A 20,816-nucleotide genomic window follows, 5' to 3' on the forward strand; every position below is an offset into this window, starting at 1 on the left:
GCTTCCACATTCTTTCCATTCTGGAGACCCAGGGAAAATCGGCCAAGGCTCCACAGGCTTTGCAAACCTTTCCCTAATTAAAGGGCCGCCCAGCTGTGTGCACAGCTCCTCTGCCTCACATCTCTGCCCTCCTGTGTTTGTGTTTAAAATTCCATCTTTCCAAAAAGCTTGCCACTCAACAAGTCTCCTTGCAAGCCCCCATGTTTGTTTGGGGAAGTCTTTTCCTCCAGTTTCTGTTCTGCTTGTGTACGGAAAGTCCAGGTCTCTTTGGGGTCACTCACGCAGGTGCGCTGTCGTTGTCTGTGTTAGCGTTGATGTAGGCCCTGGGAGGTGGCACTGGGAGCTCCGGGCCTCCCAGATGTCACACTCCTGGATGCCTGAGGGACTAGAGTGTTGCTTTGGTTTCCTTTTGGGCAAAATGAACAAAAGAGCTTAGTCCTCCCGTGGTTCTGGTGAGGGGGCAGTAGTACTGCAAGATCAGGGAAGTCATTCCAGAAGAATCCAACTTAGGTCAGGATCAGGTCCAGCTGCAGGAAGCTGGGCTGTCTCAAGGTGAAGAAGATACGGGGTTCTTGTCCGCTGGAGTCGGGAGGTATAATGCATCAGAAACACACGAAGATCCCTTCCTTGGCCTTACCTTGCCCAAAGTGGGGAGGGTCTGTCTGGCTTCTGTGTTTTGGGATCCCTGTGGCATCCTGTTCCCACCGGACCCCGGGGGGCAGTGTTTAGGTAACGTTTGGAGAGCTTTCACTGAGGAGTTTGAAGAGTATCTCTTCAGGTTAGGTCCTGCCTCCTGGTGGGTGAGAAATACAAGACAGGAAAGTGAGTTGGAAAGAGAGTCCGTTTCCCCAGGACCCGGAGAGTCAGAAGGCATTTCCTTCCTGAGAGCTTGGCAGGCACTGGCCCTGGTTGAGGCGTGCCTGGGTCACCCCTGGAGCACACGTCAGGTTCGGGGAACAGATTCAGAGCACTTGAGAACAGGGCCCAGCCTGCTTTCCCTGGCGTTTTAAGTAGGTCTGGAGCCTGGGTCTGGAGTCTGGGCCGGGACGCGGAGCAGCCTGCGTGTCCTTCAGGGGCTGGGGGTTCTGACGCGTGTCTGTCGCCAGTCCCTTAAAAGCCAATGGCATGCTGACTGCCAGTGACCAGATCTCCGATGATTGAAGGGCACACCAAAGTTGATGATCTGTGTCACGGGCAGTGGGAAAGCCTGGACTTCCTTTTAGTGGGAGGCTCGGTGGGTGGGAGATCACTCCTGAAAGAGAGCAGAGGGGTAATGTAGGTTCTGTGTGCAAAGAGAGAAATTTCTGAAGGACCTGGAATTGGAATTGAGGGGCAGAACCCTTGTGGTCGGAAGCCTGTTCCTTCTCCCTTGGGCTGTGTCTGGGTCCTGAGGCCCGGCCCCGCAGGGGGTGGGCTTAGCTCTTAGTCCCTCTCTGATCACCTATAGCACCTCGCTCAGTAGATGCTGTGTTTAGTTTCAGAAGGAACGTCGCAAACTTCTGATGAGCTCGCAGAACCGTTTCCCGGAGAGTCGGAGAGCTAAGTACATAGACTGTCTTCAGCTCTGAGACTTTGCAGGAACTTAAGGCTGAAATGAACCTTTTGCTGGTCGTTGGTCCAGGGGCTTTTAGACATTTTCTTAAATTGGTAGAGCCCTCTTTCAAGCTGAGTCTTACACAAAACTTCAACGAAACACAGAGTGGTGGGTGGGCCGCCTCTTATCCCTGCCACCCTGAGCACCCCCCACCCCCACCAGCATCCTACCAGGCGTCTCCTCTCTGCCTCCGAGAGCTGAGAGACACATCTGAGTCAGTTGGCCCATTTTAGAGATGAGGAAACAGGACCATCGAGTGATCTATGCTCATTTCGTTTTAGACCCAGCTCTGACTTCCAGGCTGAGGGTGCGTTCCTACAATGTGTTACATTAATTTATTTATTCCGACGTGGGAAAGCTCTGGGTTGCGAGGGTCACTAGTCCAGGAGCTACTGAACATGAAGTGAAAGGCAACACTGCCATTAGGAGCCTGATGCCCAGAGTCTCTGCCGATGAACCCAAACTTGTATTCTCTCCTGGAAACCCAAACTGATATTTTTGCATTCGCACTGAACTTGGAGTTCCTTGGATGTACCTGTGCTCTCCACCTGGGACAGTCTCTCTTGATTCACATCTTCTTTTTCAAAACATCTTTGTGGAGATAGAATCCACATAGCGTAACACTCACCCTTTGAAGGAGTATGTTTCAGTGGTTTTTAGCACGTTCAGAGTTGTGCAGCTGTCTGTACCCCAGGCTGTGCTCCCGTGACCTGGGGGGCACCCCATCTGCACCTCGGTCCCACAGTCTTCACTGTGATTTGGCACCACACTCGGGCTTCACCTTCTGTAACCTGGCTCCGTGTTAGCTCCTCACATGTCTTGCCTAAACCCCCAGCTCTTTCTCTCCTGGGGGGCTCTGGGCCCTCCTCTTCATCTCCATGGCACATAGTATGTGGATGCATTGTTTGTGCCCTCTCTCCTCCTGGACTTGGAGCTCCTGGAGAGTGGGAACTGTATCTAACACCCCGTACAGTTAGGTGGGTTTTATCTCTTAAGAGCCAAAGTAGAGAGGAGCTCTTGGTCCTGAAGACCCCCGCCAATGAAGACACCATCGGTGGCTCCAAAGCAGAGCTGACTTCTCCCCAGGAGAAAGAATTACAGATTTTATATTTTTTATTCCATGGTAGTCATTTTCTTTGGATGACTCAGTGAAATTAAAACAAAACCTGATGAGACATCCATCCAGTGGAAAGAATCCAGTGGGAAACGTTGTGGCCAGCCAGCCAAGATGGTTTTATGCTAAGAGAAGGGGGAAAAAACGCCCTGACTTGTGCATATGCCTCCCAGAACGTGGCCCATCCGTGCCGGCCTCCAGCCCCGCTCAGGCACACACATGCAAACAAATCAGCACGAACAGTTCCACTCGGAAGGAACCAGCGGCCTCACTGGAACTTTGGTGGACTGTTAGGGCTGTTGAGAAGTTGGTGGTCCTTAGCGTTTGGGGGAGAATGTGTGGTGGAAAGAGCCAGAACTGTGGTCTGTGACTCAGTGGCTCTGAGCCTCTGCTGCTGCTTCACGGGGTCATCGGCCTCCCGGGGTGGGGAACGGGGGGGGGGGCCGCTCCTCCCGGGGGGCGGGGGTGCTGTACAGGGCCTGGCTCGCAGGGGGGCCTCGGCAGGTCGGGGTGGACTTGCTTTTTGGTCCACCTGCCGCACCCACTCTGGAGAGCTGTCCCTTGGCCAGGACCCACAGATGACTCCGGCTGTTTGTCCCCGATTGGCATCGGAGCCCCTTTCTGCGTCTCACCAGTGCGGCCCATCTCGCAGTTCCCTTCTCGTTCGGGGGCACGTGCCCTTTGTCGGGTTCCGCAGCAGAATCTCATTTCCTGGATTTCCGCGCCGGCCCCTTCTTAGCTTTCAGGAAGGCTTTGATGCTGGAGGCTTGAGCCGTGTATTTTCCAAAGCCTGAGGCCCGGCCCCAGCCTGAATGCCCAGGGAGAGGGAGCGGGCTGATCCTTCGGTTGCCTTCCGCCAGGACATCTTGCTGCTTGCCCTCAGGCGGCCGTGAGGAGGGAGGTTCACGGGGACCCAGTCACGCAGAAACCCCCCTTCGCCAGGCACTTGCTCTCTGCCGCCGTCCAGCTGGTGATTCTTCTGACGGAGATGTTTTCGCACCGCGCTCACTCTCCAGGCCGAGGGCTCAGGGTCTTCCCCGGGATCGCAGGAGGGCCACCGCGTCCTGCGGGGCCACCACAATGGGCAAGTGAGCACGCGTACAGGGAGCTCAGAGGGGTGCCTGGTGCGCGGTCAGCCTTCGGAGAACCACTGCCGCTGCCAGGGTCCCAGCCGATGCAGCCGGAAATGAGGCTGGAGGTCCCCTGTCCCGCCCCTGAAATCACAAGGCATTTGTGAAAAGATTGTATTCTGAACAGGTAGTTTTCCCCTGTTTTCATGTAGTTTTTACCTGGTCATTTCCCCCGAAAGATCTGAAGTGATTTGAAAGAACGCAGCCAATGCAGTGGTCCCTTAGCGATGAAGAGGTCCCGCAGGACGGCCATGGCTCTGTGTCTGTGCTAGTCTGTGGGGCGCAGGTCGGCACCAGCCCCACGGTCTCCGCACGGTGGTCGCCCACTCCCCCAGGGCTGAGAACTCGAGTCTCCGTCTGACTGGGGGGCTGCAGTGCCATCCCCGGTCCTCGCCATCCCTCTTGGGCACGCTCGCCCTCAGCCCCAGCTGGCCAGCCCCCGCTCCCACCTCCAGGAGAGACGCGGAACACTTTGGGAGCCTGCTTCCCATGGAGTCCGACTCGGACTTCCGAAGATCAGAACTCTCCCCGAGGGACTATGTCGGCAGCGCTGGGAGCCCCACCAGTGCTGGGCTCCACCCCTGTCCGGAGGAGAGGGACCCTGTCCCGAACTCGCAAGGCCCGCTACCAAGGCCTTGTGGCCTGGAGGAGCATAGCCTGGGGAACCATCTCCTCTCTCAGGCTTCAGGGCTGCCTGGAGGCGGCAGGGGTCATTAGGTCCCTGGGGGGGAAAGCAGCAGCCTGGGTCGGGATGGACCATGTAGGACATGGGGTCCCAGGCTGCAGGCACTTCTCCACACCGAGGCTACAATGACTTCTATCTGGTGACTTTGCGGCCTCTGGCTTCGTGAAGGTGTTTGTGTATCGTGCTCTGTTCCTCAGGGACAAGGCCTTAATTAAGAGGAGCAGGCGGGTTAGAAGGACCCTGACTTCTCTTGACTTCCCTCCACCAGGGGAGGAGTCGTGCCCCCGGCCAGGGAACAGTTAATTTAATTAGGCTCCAAGTGCTGGTTCATCTCTTCAGGGAAGCGTAGGGTTACATGCGGACAACAGGAGCCTTGTGTGCCTGCCTGTGGTTGACTCACAGATAGTGATTTTAATTTTTCCTTTCAATTTGCCTTCTCTTTGTTTTGCCCCTTCCTGACCCTTGCTTTAAAAAACTTCTGGCCTCTTATTCCAGGCTGTGAGCTTCTAGAAGGCAGAGCTTTGGAGGCTGGGGCATGAATGGCTGAAACCCAGCCCAGGAAGTTCACCTTTATTATTTATCCGTGGGGTGGTTTGGGGCACCTGCCTAAGAAAAGGAAGCCGGGAGGGACTTGTTTCTTGAGAAAGTTCTTTGTTGTTAGTGGCATATGAAAAATTTGTTTCTAAGTAGAATAAAATATTTGTTGATCAGAAATGATTTCCTGGTGTTTGCCCTGCTGGGCAGCTTCATTTAGGCCCGGAGGACTGTGCCGCCAGCGACCAGTTGTGTGCCCATTGTGAGCAGGCGCTTGGTCTGCTGTACCAGCCTCCTGGCCCTGAGGTGCACCTGGGTCATTGCATCGTCATGTTTCCGAAATAGGGAAATTGCTGCTTCCGTTCACGTGTCCTTCGAATGCTAGTCTCGTTAATCCCGCATCTTAACAATTTACAGATTTCTAACGAAGGATACAGTCTGTGCTTTCATTTGAAGAATAGCATTCTTAGAGTCAAGGGCTAGCTTAATTGGAAGAGGGCTGGATCTGAAAGGAGTGGGAGGGACGGCGCCCCCACCTATGTGTGTGCGTGGTTGGGAGTGGAGGACCGAAGTACACAGTGCCTGTCTCTCCTCGGGCTTGGCGCTGGGCTGTGGGCACAGGGTCCCTGCTGAAGTCCAGGCGTGGCTGGAGGGCTCTGGGTGGGCAGAGGGCCCCACAGCACAGTCCCCTCCATTGCTGGTTCTGTGCCCTGGGAGAGGTGCCACAGAGCCTTTGTGTTGGCTCTTGCCCCCATTACGGTTCCCCCGACCTTTCCTTCCTTCCTGTGTCATTGCTGTGCTACCTCCCAGACCACTGACTCCTCACAGGCGTGCCCTGTCGGTGTCCAGTGGCCGGAGCATGCTTTCGGCTGTGTGTGCCTGCCTTGCCTGCCACTGTCCTTGGCCCCTAGCACCTCTTTGGCGTGGGTACCTGGCATGCACTGAGCAAAATGAATCTCTTGGAGGCGGGTACCGTCACGGCATTTCCGAGGTTAAGGAAGGGTACACTCAGACAGGAAGTGGCAAACCAGTGATTTGAACTTGTGTTTGATTTCAAGGTTGGTGTTTTCCAGAATGCCACGCTGTAGATTGTTTCTGGCGCCAGAATGTGTGTCGCTACAAACGCACTCTTTGGTCTTATATTTCATTTTTATGTTGGTTTATTTTTATTAAGGAAAAAAGGAGAAAGTTTGTAGCCTTAGAAAAAATAAAACAAACCCAACTGTAAGCAGAGACCTCTGCTGGCCACCGGGAGCTCCGGTGTCCTGACATTTGGCCGCCAGGGAGCCCGCGCTTCCAGTGCTGGGAGAGGGTGCGGGGCCAGCAAGGCCTCTCCCAGCCGTGATTTCACGCATTACTCACCCAAGTGTGCGACCCAGCGAGCAGGGTCTGTTTTTGCTTCTTTCTCTCTGGTGGCGGGCTCACAGCCAGCGGGCAGATCAAAAGACGGAATGTGTTCATTTGGCCTTTTATTTTTTTAAGAAACCGAGGCACAAGGGTACACCTCTTAAGGACAGGGGTGCCGTGGATTGGATTATCCATGCAGTTGAACTGGTCTGGCTCTTGTGCTTTTTGAGGGTTCATCTCAAGTTTCTTTTTCTGGTTGAACAATTGTTTTCAACATTAATAACTAATGGAGAAGGGGAAGAGGCAAAGTAGAACCACATGGCGGCACAGACACGAACCTCGCTTGTGGCCGGAAGCTTCTGATTTGTATCTCTTTTCATGTGATCTGCTGTTGGGTTAGATAGTAGAAAAAGCCTTCAGTTTGGGGCAGCAGCAAGAGTGGATGTAATTTTTTCATAACCAAACTGTTCTGTATCTTACATGTCCTGTCTCAGCCCTCTGGCAAGTAGTTCTGTGACTTCGGGCACGTTCTTTCTCCAAGGCCCAGCTTACCCTTCTTTAAAATAAGGGTTCTTGGGGTGCCTGGGTGGCTCAGCGGTTAAGCGGCTGCCTTTGGCCCAGGTCAGGATTCCAGAGTGCTAGGATCGAGCCCTGCATCAGGCTCCCGGAAAATCTGCTTCTCCCTCTGCCCCTGGCCCTGCTTGTGCTCTCTCTCGCGCGTGTGCACTTGCTCTCTCTCTCTCACACTCACTCTCTCTCTCTCTCAAATGGTAAAACCTTCAAAAAATAAAAAAAAATAAGGATTCTCTAACTATTCGACATCAAGGGGTATTTTGAAGATTAAAGGAGGTGGTACAGGGAAAGGTTGTGGTACAGGGAGAGGTTGTGGTATGGTGCCTGGCGTGCATTCCCAGGGGCGGGCTGTGGTGTCCTGCTCATCCTTGTGCTCATTATTATTAGAGGATCATCTGCGGCTGGGGCTCAGGACATCCCTCCTGGGGTTTTTCCCTCCCTGTCCCAGTTCACTTTGTTCCCCTTCCGCGTGCCCCCCACCCCCACCACACACCAGGGAGCCAGGTGGTGGTGTAGGGGGCATGGCGCTCCCTGCTCCCTGGGGTGTGGCCTCAGAGGAGTTCCGGGCAGTGGAGAAATGAACCCACGGAGCCCTGAACCCCACCCCACCAGGACGGTGCTCTGGCCAGTGAGGTGTTGTTTACAGTTCCAAGTCACTTAGAATTAAGTTCAAGTTCCCCCAACAGCCTGGACTGATCTGACAGCTTTGGTGTTACCCGAACATTCCTCACAAAGGCTGTTAGGCGGTTGAGATGGGCAGTTTGGACAGAAACCATCCGGTCCTCGGGTGTCGGCACCAACCACATGTTCTCACTCAGAGGCAGCGGAGCTGATGACACGAGCACCCCGCGGTGTACTCTTGGCTTTGTTTGGACCCGTCCTTTCGTTTAAATTGCTCTGCAAACTCCTGATCCTTGAGACTTCGCGGGATTTCTTCCACTGTCCTAAGCACGTGACAGGACTGAGTGGGGGTAGCCTTGGGGCTTGAGTCTGGAGAGTGCTGGTAACTAATGGACGGCAGAGATAAACGGCCTTTCTTCTGAGTTTACGGTAGCACCTCCAAGCAGTCAGCAGACCCTCCGGAGCCCCCACCACGCCCTGCGTGTCGCTGGGCTGGGTCGAGGGACGGGGCTCTGCCTCTCTAGGCTCAGAGTCAGCGCTCAGACTCAAAGAACAGTGAGTAGCCAGGAAGGAGTAAAGTGATAGCTGATGGCAGGATTAGAACGGCCGTCCCCAAAGCGTTTGGGATTCAGTTGACATCTTTGTTACTACAGGAATTCCAAAGAATTTGGCATCTTGGTAAAGAAGTCAGAGTTTGGGCTGGGTTCTGAAGGGTCATCGATTTGAGAGAAGAATGGGGATGGGTTGCCAGATTTAGCAAATGAAAACATATCCCATGTATTTCAGAGTCATTGTGTATCTGAAGTTAAAATTGAACTGCCCAGTCCTGTATTTTCTCCCACAAACCTATAAGGGAGGATATTTTTAGGCAGAAGAACACATGTGCTTACTGGCATGTGCAGGGAGCTGCGAACCGGGCAGGGTGGGGGTGGGAGGCTTCGGGGGGAGGTGGGGGGGTGGGATGGTGTGGGAGTAAGACAGGTTGGCGGGTGGCGTGCCAGATCGTGACTGACGCACGCTTGGGCAGCTGCTGCGGTACAAATCTGGGCACGCCGTGTCATCTCCACTTCTCGGTCCCCGTGACGACAGTAAGATGATTCTTCCAGAGCACTTGATCTCTGCTCAAAGACACGGACTGCTGGAAGGGAGGGGCATACAAAAATATGGTCCAACTTGAAAGTTTATCCAAAAGCCAAAAATTGTACTTGCTTGGGTGAAGAACCGGCTGGCCGTAGCATGTCGCAGATGCTCCTCACAGAAGGACCCGTTCCCCCTGTGCCCCAAGAGTTCCCCATGGTTGTCTGCACGCTGCTGTAATTTTGTGGAGACAGTGCAGATGCGTGTTCTTCTGGGGTTGGTTAGTACCTGGCCGTGGACTTTGAAAGCCCAGTCACAGATCTTCAGGGGTGGTGGGATGGGGGAACTCAGAAGCTCACGCAGATGCTCTCCTCGTGCCTGCTGCTGTTGCCCCAAACCGGGTGGCGGTGGAGTGGAGGTCAGCTTTGCCCAGACCTCGTGGGATTGAGAAGTTTCATGACTGAACAGGAAAGGTAGGCTGGGCAGGGAGCAAGAGCGGCCCTTGGGGACACCTGGCACCACAGACCCACCCGCTCCACCACTGCCTTAGCTTTGTACTTTGAAGACCTTGAGTTACAGTGTGGGCGGAGTGGAGTCTCTTCCGGTGCTTTACACTGACCTTGAAAATTACCCTGATCTGCTTGGACAGTGGGGAGGGCTGGATCCCATTTTCTAGACCAGTGGCTGCCACATTTTTTGATTTCACAGGCCAGAAACTTTTTTCTTTTTTTTTAAAGGGGGTTGGGGGGTGGGTGGAGAAAGAAAACAGAAGAAGAGTAGGGCATCGGGTTGCCAACTTTTATTTATTTATTTATTTATTTTTTAAAGATTTTATTTATTTATTTGACAGAGAGAGATCACAAGTAGGCAGAGAGGCAGGCAGAGAGAGAGAGGGGGAAGCAGGCTCTTTGCCGAGCAGAGAGCCCTATGTGGGGCTCGATCCCAGGACTCTGGGATCATGACCTGAGCCTAAGGCAAAGGCTTTAACCCGCTGAGCCACCCAGGTGCCCCGGGTTGCCAACTTTTAAAACAAAAATCAAAACCTGTAATTTCATAACATTAAATGCATCTTAATACCCTGCCCCCCAAAATGCATTCTCCAAATAAAGGATGAATACATTTAACTGTATGAAGGATTTTACATCATTTTGTTTACAGTCTTTCTTTACCTGAGGTATTTTCACAAAGCAGTGACGTCCGTGTCACAGACCAGCAGCAGCCGGTCTCCAGTGACGCTCACTCACTGTGTTGGGCACACAAGCCACCAGCGCGGAGACTGGAGCCCAGTCCCTCGGTTCCCAGTCTCGCCACCGTTGCTGTGCTGCCCGGGTAGTGATAAAAGCACAGGGCTTGAGTTACAACGCCAGCTCTCTTGTCTTAGGGCTTCTCCACTATATCACACTCTGTGTGGCGAGCTCCCCGGGCGGTGGGCCCCAGGGATGCCACCAAGCCCCGCCCCCACCTCCAGCAAAATCTACGCTCTGGGGAAGGGGATGTGAGATAGCAAATAAACTTAAAACCCCCTTCAGTCCATATAAGTGCCAGGAAGAAATTATTGAAATACTTCTGATCCGTGGGTTAACCTTTTGGGCAGTGGTACTGGCCAGCCTGTTTCGTACCAAATCCCATCATCTCACAAGCTTTCCTGGGTCAGGTGATGGAGCTGCAGAGCAGCACGATGGACAGCTGGGCCCAAGCAGAGCGTTTCAGAACAGGATTCTAAAAGGTCCATTTGTATCCAAGGCCTGGAGCGGTGTGGTGAACTCAGGTGGGACCCAGACTAATGTTGCCATTGGAGAATCACAGACGGCACATGACACGGAGTACAGAGGAGGGAGAGTGGGCCCGCCGGTGTCTATTACTAGCTTGTGTGTATATCCGGGCCCCCCACCCCCACCCCGCCACACCCTGGGCTAGGCGCCGAACTGAATGCTGGTTGCATTGTCTCATTTGATTGCCCCAAATCACAATGAGTGGGGTTTGTTCTCCCTACTTGACAGATACGGAAATTGAGCCGATAGTGCCCGGGCCCCAGCTGGTTAGAGCAGCGTTCTAGGCAGGAGTCAGGGCCCAGCAGGTAAGCTAAGGCAGCGGCCCAAGAGAACAAATGATGCTTCGGGAGAGGGCTGGTCTGGCGGGCTGGCACCGAGGGGCTGGGGCCATTTCCCTGGGGCCTGCTCAGGAAGGCAGGCCTGCTTCCAAATCCCAGCCGCCCTGGGCCGGGAGCTGTTCGAGTCCTTGTCTTGGCCAGGACTTTCTTCCAGACTCTGTGGCGGTCCGTTGCTGAGCGGGGAGGGTATTTGCCACTGCAGTGTGCCTTCGGCAGTCACTGTCCTTCCTCTTCGTGACTGTGTTAAATCAGAGTTCGAGTCTCTACTGCTTGCTTCCTGTGTGGGCCTGGGGCAGCTCAATAACTCTGGGCCTCCGCTGTCTGCGGTCTGCAGAATGGGCATAATACATGCGCACTTCACACGATGAGAGTGAACTCTCGGGCCCAGCATTGTGCGTGGTACACAGCAGACGCTTGGAAATGGTGGGGGGGGGGTTGACGTGCTCATCACCAAAACTCAATTTGATATCGCCCCTTTGGGGGCGCCCGGCTGGCTCCGTCAGTGGCGCACACAACTCTTGTCAGTGGGTAGGTTCGAGCCCCATGTTTGCTGTAGAGATGATTTAAAAATAAAATCTCAAAAGGAAAAAATAGCCTTGTGTGTGTGTGTGTGTTCAAGGGGAGGGTGCGCAGGCGGGCATCGCAGGTTGTGTGCGGGATTTAGTGGGTGCACATTCCTTGCAGGGCTGGAGGACCCGCACCAGCCCGTGGAGAGGGAACTGGTTGTCTCACGGAGGCCAGAGCTCATGCGAGCCAAGGTCTCCGTCCTCCAGTCGTGCCGGTTGGGGCCTGGCGAGCTGCTCTGAAATACCTTGGGGCTCAGCAGAGGGTCCTGGGGAAGCCCACAGACGCTGGGTGGTCTAGGACGTGGCTGTCCCCTGCCCTGCCTTTCTGGAGGCGGTCGGGGTCCTCGGGAGGAACTCAGGAACTGCCGTAGTAGTCCGCCCCCTGCCGCCAGGCTCTTCTGGGTATCTTTGCCATATGATCTAACTTTTCCATTCAGAAGGGCTGTTGGTACAGTTGGCAGCCGCTGGCCTGGTAAACGATATGGTGGGGCCTCCATAAACCCGGGGCCGTGAAACGAGTAAGTCAGCACATTGAAAATACAGCGTGGAAGTGACTCAAGCCCAAAGGAATCCGTTTCTGAAAGTGCTGCCGTCCCTTCCTGGAATACTTTGGTGGAAATGGATGTTTGAATTGGGAGGAAGAGGCCAGCAGCCTGGTTACTGGTGGAGCCCTGGGTCTAGTTGGGCAAGATTTGCCCTGGGAGTCAGCCCCGCCTTGGCCCAGGCCCCGGGGCCACCCTCCTCCTCCTCTGTGACGTGGCTCCACGTGGGTCCACCTGAGACAAGCCAGCTGGAGCTCGGCGTGGTGCCAGGCCAGTGTGCAGCTACCTCTGCGGCAGGTAGGGGCGACTCTGCGAGCCGGCCTGGTAGTGCTTGGCCAGGGGCCTGGAAAGTATTGGAAACTCCACCCAGCATGGGAGCCCGTGGGAGTTCTCGAGCACGGACGGTTATTCTCCGAGTTCTTTGGATTCCTGGTATTTCAAATGTTTACCTTCTTCTCAGGACTTGAGCTTGCACTTTGCCCACCAGAGACCAATACCAGGCACATACACACTTAACCGTACCAGACCACCCTGGCGATCAGGTAATTAGAGCTGCACGCAGGTTTGGAAGGCAGGCTGTGTTGGGAATCATGCTCCGCTGTAATTCAAGAACAGATTTCTTTATGGAGGGACACAGTTGGTGTCAGACACATGTGGAAAAGAACAGAACAGGCCCATGACACTGGCAGAGGACCAGGGGCCAGATGTTCAATATGCTGACCGTGATGTGGTCACAGTTGCCATTAGCCAACCTGGGTTGGATGTGTCGTTCTAACCCCGGTTCTGCCTTTTCCTTTCTTTCTGCCAGGTCCCCAGTCTGTGCGAAGATCTCCTGTCTTCTGTTGACCAGCCCCTGAAAATCGCCAGAGACAAGGTGGTGGGAAAGGATTACCTTTTGTGTGACTACAACAGAGATGGGGACTCCTATAGGTGAGCACCCGTCAGCCCTTGTCCTCTCTGGCTTTCTGCCCTTCCTCCCGTCCATCCTTCCATCCAGTCAGCCTCTGTCTGTGGAGGGCCTCCTGTCAACGTTGGAGACTCAGCAAGGAACAGAGGGCCCCAGCCCTGGCAGAGCCTCTGGACTGACGGGAGAAGGCCCTTGTCACAGCACAGAAGTTGCACGAAGTCGTGCTGAGGTCGCGAGGTACAGGGTGTCCCCGGTGTGGGGATCTGGAGCACGAGGATGGCCTGTGTGGGCGAGGGACATTGACTGAAGCTTTGTCCAACAAACACGCGACTCCTTTCTCTTCCTGTCGCCATGCCGAGGGCTGTAGATGGCAATTCTGCCGTCCGTCCCCACACTGGGCGGTCCCTGTGCTAGGCTAGGACATGCTCCTCGCGGCTCCTGGCCGTGTGTTTTGTTTGAGGCCGCCAGGGCCGGGCTTATTCGGAACTGGAGGAGAGCATGGAAGAGGCTGGGGAAACTCCTGGAAAGTTTGCTGAAGGAGGTGGTGTGCGAGCTAGGTGTTCAAGGGTGTCTAGGCTTCTTCCCGTTAAAAAAGATCAGGAATCCCTAAACCCTCCAGCATTTCTGTGATGGATGGTTGAGGTCAGTGCCTTGAAGAATGGCGGAGGAATGCAGTGTGCTTTAGGTTTCCAATTTAGAGGCCACAGAACCCAGGCTGGGTCTTAAAGGTCCAGCTTAATGTTCTTCTGGGGGAGCAGGCAGAGTCTGAGGGATGGAAGCAGGGAAGTCAGCCGATGTCAGCTCCAAACCAGCACTGCCCCCTCCCTGAGGCCTCGAGGCCTTTGACAAGTTCCTTGTTGTCTCTGGTCTTTGGTTTCCTCCCATATAATCCGGAAACGACAGCATTTGTTCCTCCAGCAGAACGTGCAGTACCCTTTGTCAGCCTGTACCGTGTGTGCGGGCTCTAGTCTCAGTCACTCTTCTGTGGAGCTGCAATCCCAGTGAGGGGGCCAGGTCGCCAGCAAAAGCAGACGTGGTAGAGCGTGGGAAGAGTGAGTCAGGAAAATAAAAAAGGACAAGGGGAAGGAGAGGCGGGATGGAAAGTCAGGGAGGGCACCTCTGTTAGTGGGGACACGTGAAATGGGACTGGAAGATGAGGAAGTCGGGTCATGCGCGGTCTGGGAGGAGAGCCTCCAGGTGTAAAGTCCCGGTCAGGCTCGAGCTTGGCAGGAAGGCTGGAGCGGGAGGTGAGGTCAGAGGGCGCAGCACGGAGTCGCCAGCGGTTACGAGAGTTGATTCACTCCACGTGCTGAAGGGCACAGAGTTTGGTGTGAATTACAGAGATTTTAGTAGTGCTGACTTCTCAGAGAGACCAGACAGATGTTTTGTGATCGTATCCCCGTGCCAACTTCAAATGGAAGTTAGATCAAGAGTAGATTGAGGCCTAGTGCAGACCAGAGACCGAGGGGCGATGGCGAGTCGTCATCGGACTTGAGGTCTGTTCTGAGAGCAGAGCCGGCGGCAGGCGCGCACGGACGGGGGCGACGGTGGGGGGCGACTGCAAGGCTTCTGGCCTGAGCAGCTAGAAGGCAGGGCCTGCTGTGGGTTGAGGTGAGGAAGACTCTGGGAGGAGCTGGTCTGGGGACATTGTAAGCCTGAGATGTCCAGTGGGCTGTGGAGAGCCCCAAGCTCCAGGAGCGGGGACAGGATGAGGTGGACGCGTGGGTCCCCCACCCGTCCCAGAGGTGCGGAGGCAGCCCTGGGCTAGATCAGGTTCCCCTGGAAGGGCCAGTCACTGTGGGTCGTGGGCATAGCGCCAGGTCCAGTCCTCGCTAGACAGAAGTCTGGTGGCCCTAAGTGGTCTGACAGACCAGGCGACATACCAACGAGGGACAGCTGGCCCGTCCAGCCCCGGGGGTTCAGAGGCAGCTTCCCCGGGAGGCGATCCTTGAGCTGAGTCTTGCTCCCCCAACGTCATCACTGTATTTCTGGCTTGCTTGTTCTGAAAACTCCGGCTCGCTGTGGACAGCAGCTGTCCCCAGCAGCCCGTGGATATCTGCAGTCATTTCCAGAGCCAGCGTCCATGCCTCACCAGGCTTCCTGGGACTCGGTGCCTGCAGCCCTGCGGGTTGCCCGACCAACTTCCGCATTCCTGGGGCCCCACCAAGGGGCCTGGGGGAACCTCAGCCAAAGAGGGGGTCCCGGGTGTCAGGGCGCAGGACTGTTCTTTTCCTTTTTCTCTTCTCAGTCTAAAACTTCAAGGTCTTCTGATTCTCTCCACACACTTCCATCCCAACTGTGCTTGATCGTTCGCTTAAATAAGATCCGTATGGCGTGACCATTGCCAGCAGCACTGTTTGAAACCTGTTAGCTCAAACAAAAAGCATTCTCTGAGGGAAATGAAAGGCCTGACTTTTGAAATCTAACCGTTCCTGTCCATCTGTCTTTTTTCAAACGGCTCTATTTAAGCTCTTAAATGTGTTCCGAGTGCCCCTTCCACTAAGAATATTCTGGGTAATGTTACGATTTTTTCCCCCAGCTACAATTACCCCGGCTCCAGGACTAACGGCTTCAAATGCTGTCATCTGTGAGCCGGGAGAAATGTGAGTTACAGGCTTCTTGAAAATTCCAGGCCCCTGGTCTGCAGAAGAGAGATGGGCTCTTGTGTCTAATCAGGTCTCCTCTAAATGAAAGCCAGTTGGAGAGGGTCTTCTAGGCCCCCAGGAAGGCGAAGGCTGTGTAGCCAGGGGAATGAAGGTCAGAACTGGGGGTGTGGCCAGAAGTCCTGAGGGGGGCAGGTGGGGGAGGGGGGCCTCTGGCAAGTGTAGGTCCCAAGCCTAGTATACGAATCCATAGTGAGGGGGGACTGCACCCTGCCACTGATTTGTCTCGGGTTTGTTGTTGTTGTTGTTAAGTGCTTCGGTGTCCCTGAGAAAAATCAGGAGGTGGCTCCTGCTCTGCTGGCTCGGACCACCCCTGGCACAGTCCCCTTGGGTCCCCGTTCCCACCTGCGCCATGAGGCTTTGGCCCATCACCGCTGCTCACTGCCCAGGAGCTCTCCGGTTGGCACTGGGGGGCAGAGGGGGAGGACAGCACGAGCTCCTTTCCCACACGCCCTCGCAGCCTAGGGAGCGGTTGGGCTGTGGCCGCTGTCAGATTCCACATTCATATGCGAGAGTTGGGACTGGGGGGGCTTCTCGGGGGGGGGGGGGGGGCGAGGGCATCTTCCTGCTTTTAACAGCTTTCTCTAATGAGCGCATGGTGAAGCGCCAGTCTGTGTTGCGCTGAGCGAGCAGTGGCGATCAGGACAGGAAAGACCGGCCCTCTGAGAACCTCCGCTCCAGGATCGGTTGTCTGCATCAGTTCGGATACAGTAGATTAAAAACGCAGCTCCTTGGCTGCGCTAGACACATCCCAGATACTCAGTGGCCTCCTGAAGCTCGTGGCTGCCATTCTGGACCGTGCTGATGTAGAACATTTCTGTCCTGGAGGAAAGTTCTCCGAGGCAGCACAGTTTAGGGGGTTGCTGGAAGACGGGTTCTAACAAGAAGAGACACGTCAGGCAGGCTCTGGAAGCGAGGGGCCCCTCGGTGAGGATGTGAGGGTGCCCAGTGTCGGCTTCACACCTGCCCTCTAAGCCGGATGGGTCCTGGCTTACCCGACCACCCTTTCCCATGCCCTGTGCCCAGTCCAGGGTGATCAGAGCTGGCCCTGGTCATGGGGCAGAAAGGGCATCGTACCGCATTCTTGTCAAGTCTCTGTACCAAGTGAGGAGAGTGGCGGGATGGAATGGTGGCTGGGAAAGAAGGGTTTCCAGAGGCTCCTTGTGCCTTGCGGTAGTCGGGGCTGCTCCTGCCTGGAGCCCCTTTTGGGAAGCAGGCACCGTGACTCTTTCCCAGCAGCTGAGAGAGCTGGGACCTCTGTGTGGAGGCGGCCCTGGAGAGCGGCCACCCAGCTTACTCTGGTTCCATACTTGGGAGAAGAATGATGTTTGTGTGTGGAATTCTTTAAAACGGGGTTCTGAAGGTGGTGATCCCCTTTTTCCATAGCATCAATTCCAAATTGAAAGGTATTGTTTGAGCCTTCCATGAGGCAGAGGTTGCTTGTCAGAGGGATGGGGGAGGCGTGATGTGGAGGAGTTTAATACCGTCTGGGAGTGGGAAGGACTTTGTCCATGGCTCATGGCTCTCCCACTGCCCTCCATTCCTCTCACCTTTTCCTTCTCGTTCTTTCTCTGAACTCCACCTGCTGGAATTAACGAGTAGGTTCTTCCCCTAGAACCGCCTTTCCAGCACGCTCTGTCATTAAATGCTTTCCTGATGTGACAAAATATATTTTTTTAACGCAGCAAGTTTTGGGGCTGGAAAACGAGAGGCTGGTTCTCATTACTTAGCGGTCTTTCTTTTTTTTTTTCTTTTTTAAAGATTTCATTTGTTTATTGAGAGAGAGTGTGTGCACAGGCACACAAGTGGGAGGAGGGGCAGAGGGAGAGAGAGTGTCGAGCAGACACTCTACCGAGTGCAGAATCCGAGACCGGGCTTGATCTCACAACCCTGAGATCATGACCTGAGCCAAAACCAAGAGTCGGACACCCAACCGACTGAGTTTTTAGCAGGCTGTGTGTTTGTTCGTCCATGGTTTCAGATGGGCAGGCTCTCCCGTTCCCGTGGAGAATAGGACCCCTCAGGCTTTCTCACGTGCCGTCAACAGGACCCGCCGGCCTCTACGACCAGCCGCTCTCTTAGTCCTTAGCTGCACAGGGAGGTCTTCGGAGTCCGCATTCGTCCAGTGCTGCCTACAGGTCAGGGAGGCGACAGGGGCATCTCTTGATCTAGCCAGTGGTGAAAACAAAGGGGCATTAGAAGAAGGGTGAGAAGCTGTCTGTCCCATCATTGACAGTACATGCCTGGCTCTGGTCTGGGCACCCGGTATGTTTTCTCCTTTGCTCCTGGCCGCAGCCCTGTGGGTAGCAAATGGTAGCCTCATTGAACACGCTCGGGAAGGCAGGCTCAAAGAAGTCAAGACACTTGCCGGAAGTCCACAGCCGGTGAGCGGCGGCACTCAAGGTCCGTGCGCAGTCCTGTCTGCCCCGAGCCTGGCTGGGCAGATCTCAAGAAAGCCGTTGTTTGTTGCAGGCCCTGGAAACCTCTTTGCTGTGGGTAGTGGCTTTGCCTCTGAAGTGTCGGACAGCCGGGGCTCGGCTCACGGCTCACAGGCCGTGTCCCCTGCAGTGACCGGTGTTATTTCCTTCTCCTTCCTCCCCTCCAGGTCACCGTGGAGTAACAAGTATGACCCTCCTTTGGAAGACGGGGCCATGCCTTCCGCTCGGCTGAGGAAGCTGGAGGTGGAAGCCAACAACGCCTTCGACCAGTACCGAGACCTGTGAGTGGCCTCCTCCCTCCCCACGCCCGCACTCGTGGTTCTGATAAGTGCATCACAAAGGAAAGTGTGTGCAGGCCCAGCAGCCTTCCTCGAACCCGTCACCTGGCTTACCCAGTGAATTGAAACTGAGCTGTGAGGGCAGAACGCTGGACATAGCCTGGTGCCCGGGTCACTGGCAGGGGGCTCGGTGCCAGTGCTGCCGTATGCAGACCTGCCTGTGCAGGCCTGGCCTTGTGCCTTGGATACCAGCAGGTGCCCCCCAGTGCCGCATGCTCTGTGTGCGTCGTCCCAGAGCCTCACAAACACCATAGCTGGTAGCCCCCGTTGCACAGATGGACAGATGAAGGCTCAAAAAGATTGAGACGTTTGAGGCGAGAAGCAGAGCCAGGAGTCAGTCAGGCCTGTCTCCAGAGGCCCCGTGTTGTTACCATCCTGCATGCCCTGGCTAGTCATACCTGCGGCTCGGAGACCCCTGCCCACATCAGGGCCCTTGCCCTCTCCGAGCCACTATGTCCCTGACTCCTGAAGTTTTGGGGGCCTTCGCCCTGTCTTGGAAAGTGTTTGTGCTGGATCTGCTTAGATCCCCACCTCTCTTCTCTGCTTCCGTCTGGTCCTACTGCCCCCCGTCCCACCAAAAAGAGCGGCCACTTATTCCCCCGCCTTGCAGGAAGGGCTCTGGAGAAGGTTAGCCCCTGAAGCACTTTTTCCTGAACCAGTAGACTCTCGTGGTAAAGTAAGTTTTGCCTTGAGAGTAGAGTGCGACCGTAAAAGACCCGGTACCACCACCACACAAACTCGGTCATCTCGGGGAGGGGCCCACAGACGTTCCTGTGAAGGGCCAGACGGTGAGCTAAAAGTTTGGGCTTCCTGGGTCTTAAAAGTCCCTGTCATTTACTCTTTTTGTCTTCTTGTTTTATGTGTGTCACCCTCTACAAATGTAACCACACACATCCAAAACTACAGACGTAAAAGCGCCCTCTCAACCCTTGAGGTGGGTGGGATTTGGTCCTGCGGCTATCATTTGCCCGCCCGGACCTAGGATCTTAGGGCAGGAAAGTGGAACTGGGAGAAGCAGAGCATCTGAGCTGCTGGGACCGTGGTCCCGGAGCTGGTCCTATGTCATGGGGACCCCGGGCTCTGTGTTGCGGCAGTTGGCTGGCCCTCCCTCTCGTGGCAGATTTAGGAGAACACCCTTCATGAGGAGAAGTGATGCTTCCCAGCCTGACACACAGGCCGAAAACTCAGGACACTGAAGCAGACGGAGGGAATACCGGAGCCCGGCCCGGAGGAGGCACGGTCAGGCGGGCCCCCACGTGTCTGCGAGCCCCGGCTGTGCCACCGTGTGGCTCCGCTGGAGCTCGGGCATCTGGCACGTGCCAGCAGGTCTGGACCTTACGTCTAATCCCTGGAGGAGCCTTGGGGACGAGGGTTGCCCCTTCCTTACAGATGAGGAGACCGTGGGCTCCGGTCACTAAAGGACTCACAGTAGGACACAGAGGCGAAGAGCTAGGATTGGGTCTGTGTTTGCCTCAAGTTCCCGCAGGTTACCAGTCTTCGTGGTTAAAATAAGTCATGTTGAACGTGCTGCCACGTCCAGAACCACGCTGTCGGAGACCAGTTGCTCATGCGGGGAGGCTGACATGGACACATCGCTGTCCTTTCGTTGGCTTGTGGTGGGTTTTACTGTCGCTTTCCCCAGCCATTCGTCAGGAGCCAGTCCGGCTCCCACACAGGAGCTTCCGGGTGGGGTCCAGCTCGCACTGTAGTGGTACAGTTGGCAACAAGAGGACAGTGATGATCAAGCAGTCCCAACTCCGTGTCTTAGTCAGCTCTGTGTTCATGGCCTCGCGGCTCTGCTTATCCCATGTCTCCAGGACAGCCCGTGTGCCAGGATCGTCCCTGTCCCAAGGGAGGGGACAGATTCACAGAGCCAAAATACCTTGCCCAGGCTCACACAGCTGGTGAGTGGTGAACCTGGGATGGAAAGCCATCCTCATCCGGTCCAAAGTCCAAAATCTTCATTTACTCGACCCGCACTGAAGGTGCCCACCAGGTACTGGGGGTGCATCCTTAAACGTGGCAAACCATGTCCCCGCCTTCTGGGGTGTCCACTGGGGGAAGACACCACATGTGAACGGGTGTCACAGCGGGTGGCAGGATGGGGAGTGACTCACTGCTATGAGAGGAGCGGCCAGGACAGCCTCTCCAGGACGTGACCTTGGAGCTGAGTGAGGTCGGATGCCGGGAGGGGGCTGGCCATCCGTCAAGGCTGCTTCTGCAGGCTCCTCTTGGATTCCCCAGGAGTCAAAGCGAGAGTGGTTTCTTTTACACACTAGGGTTTGAGTTATGACTTCCTGAATGAAGCGATTCGGACGTATGGCCTTTATACTGGCCTTCGGGCCAGCTCTGGGGAAGAGCCCAGCTCTCGTCTTTGACATCTTACTTTCTTTCTCCTTCTTGCCTTATTGGTTTGCATGTGTAGTGATGCGCGCTCATCGTTAGGCTTGTCTCTTCTGTGAGGCCTTGACTAGCCAGGGTGTTCACCTCTCCTCAGGGCGGTCACACTGCTCGGGTCTACTGAGGCTTGGGACCCCCCCCCACCCCCGCCCCGCTCAAGGTGTATCTCCTTATGGC

General features: G+C 55.3%; 1 protein-coding gene across 3 annotated transcripts in view; it reads left to right on the forward strand.

The window, feature by feature from the left end:
• LOC111154622 (capping actin protein of muscle Z-line beta subunit) overlaps positions 1–20,816 on the forward strand; it is a 140,159-nt gene that overhangs the window by 86,651 nt on the left and 32,692 nt on the right. For all 3 annotated transcript variants that reach the window (XM_022514349.1, XM_022514347.1, XM_022514348.1), the window contains exons 3-4: positions 12,702–12,823; positions 18,069–18,182. In XM_022514349.1, the coding sequence (XP_022370057.1) occupies positions 12,702–12,823; positions 18,069–18,182 (236 nt within the window). The remainder of the gene's footprint in view (positions 1–12,701; positions 12,824–18,068; positions 18,183–20,816) is intronic.

The sequence above is a fragment of the Enhydra lutris genome, unplaced genomic scaffold, assembly GCF_002288905.1.
Source record: "Enhydra lutris kenyoni isolate GAN:26980312 unplaced genomic scaffold, ASM228890v2 scaffoldscaffold38, whole genome shotgun sequence".
NCBI classification, from domain to species: Eukaryota; Metazoa; Chordata; class Mammalia; order Carnivora; family Mustelidae; genus Enhydra; species Enhydra lutris.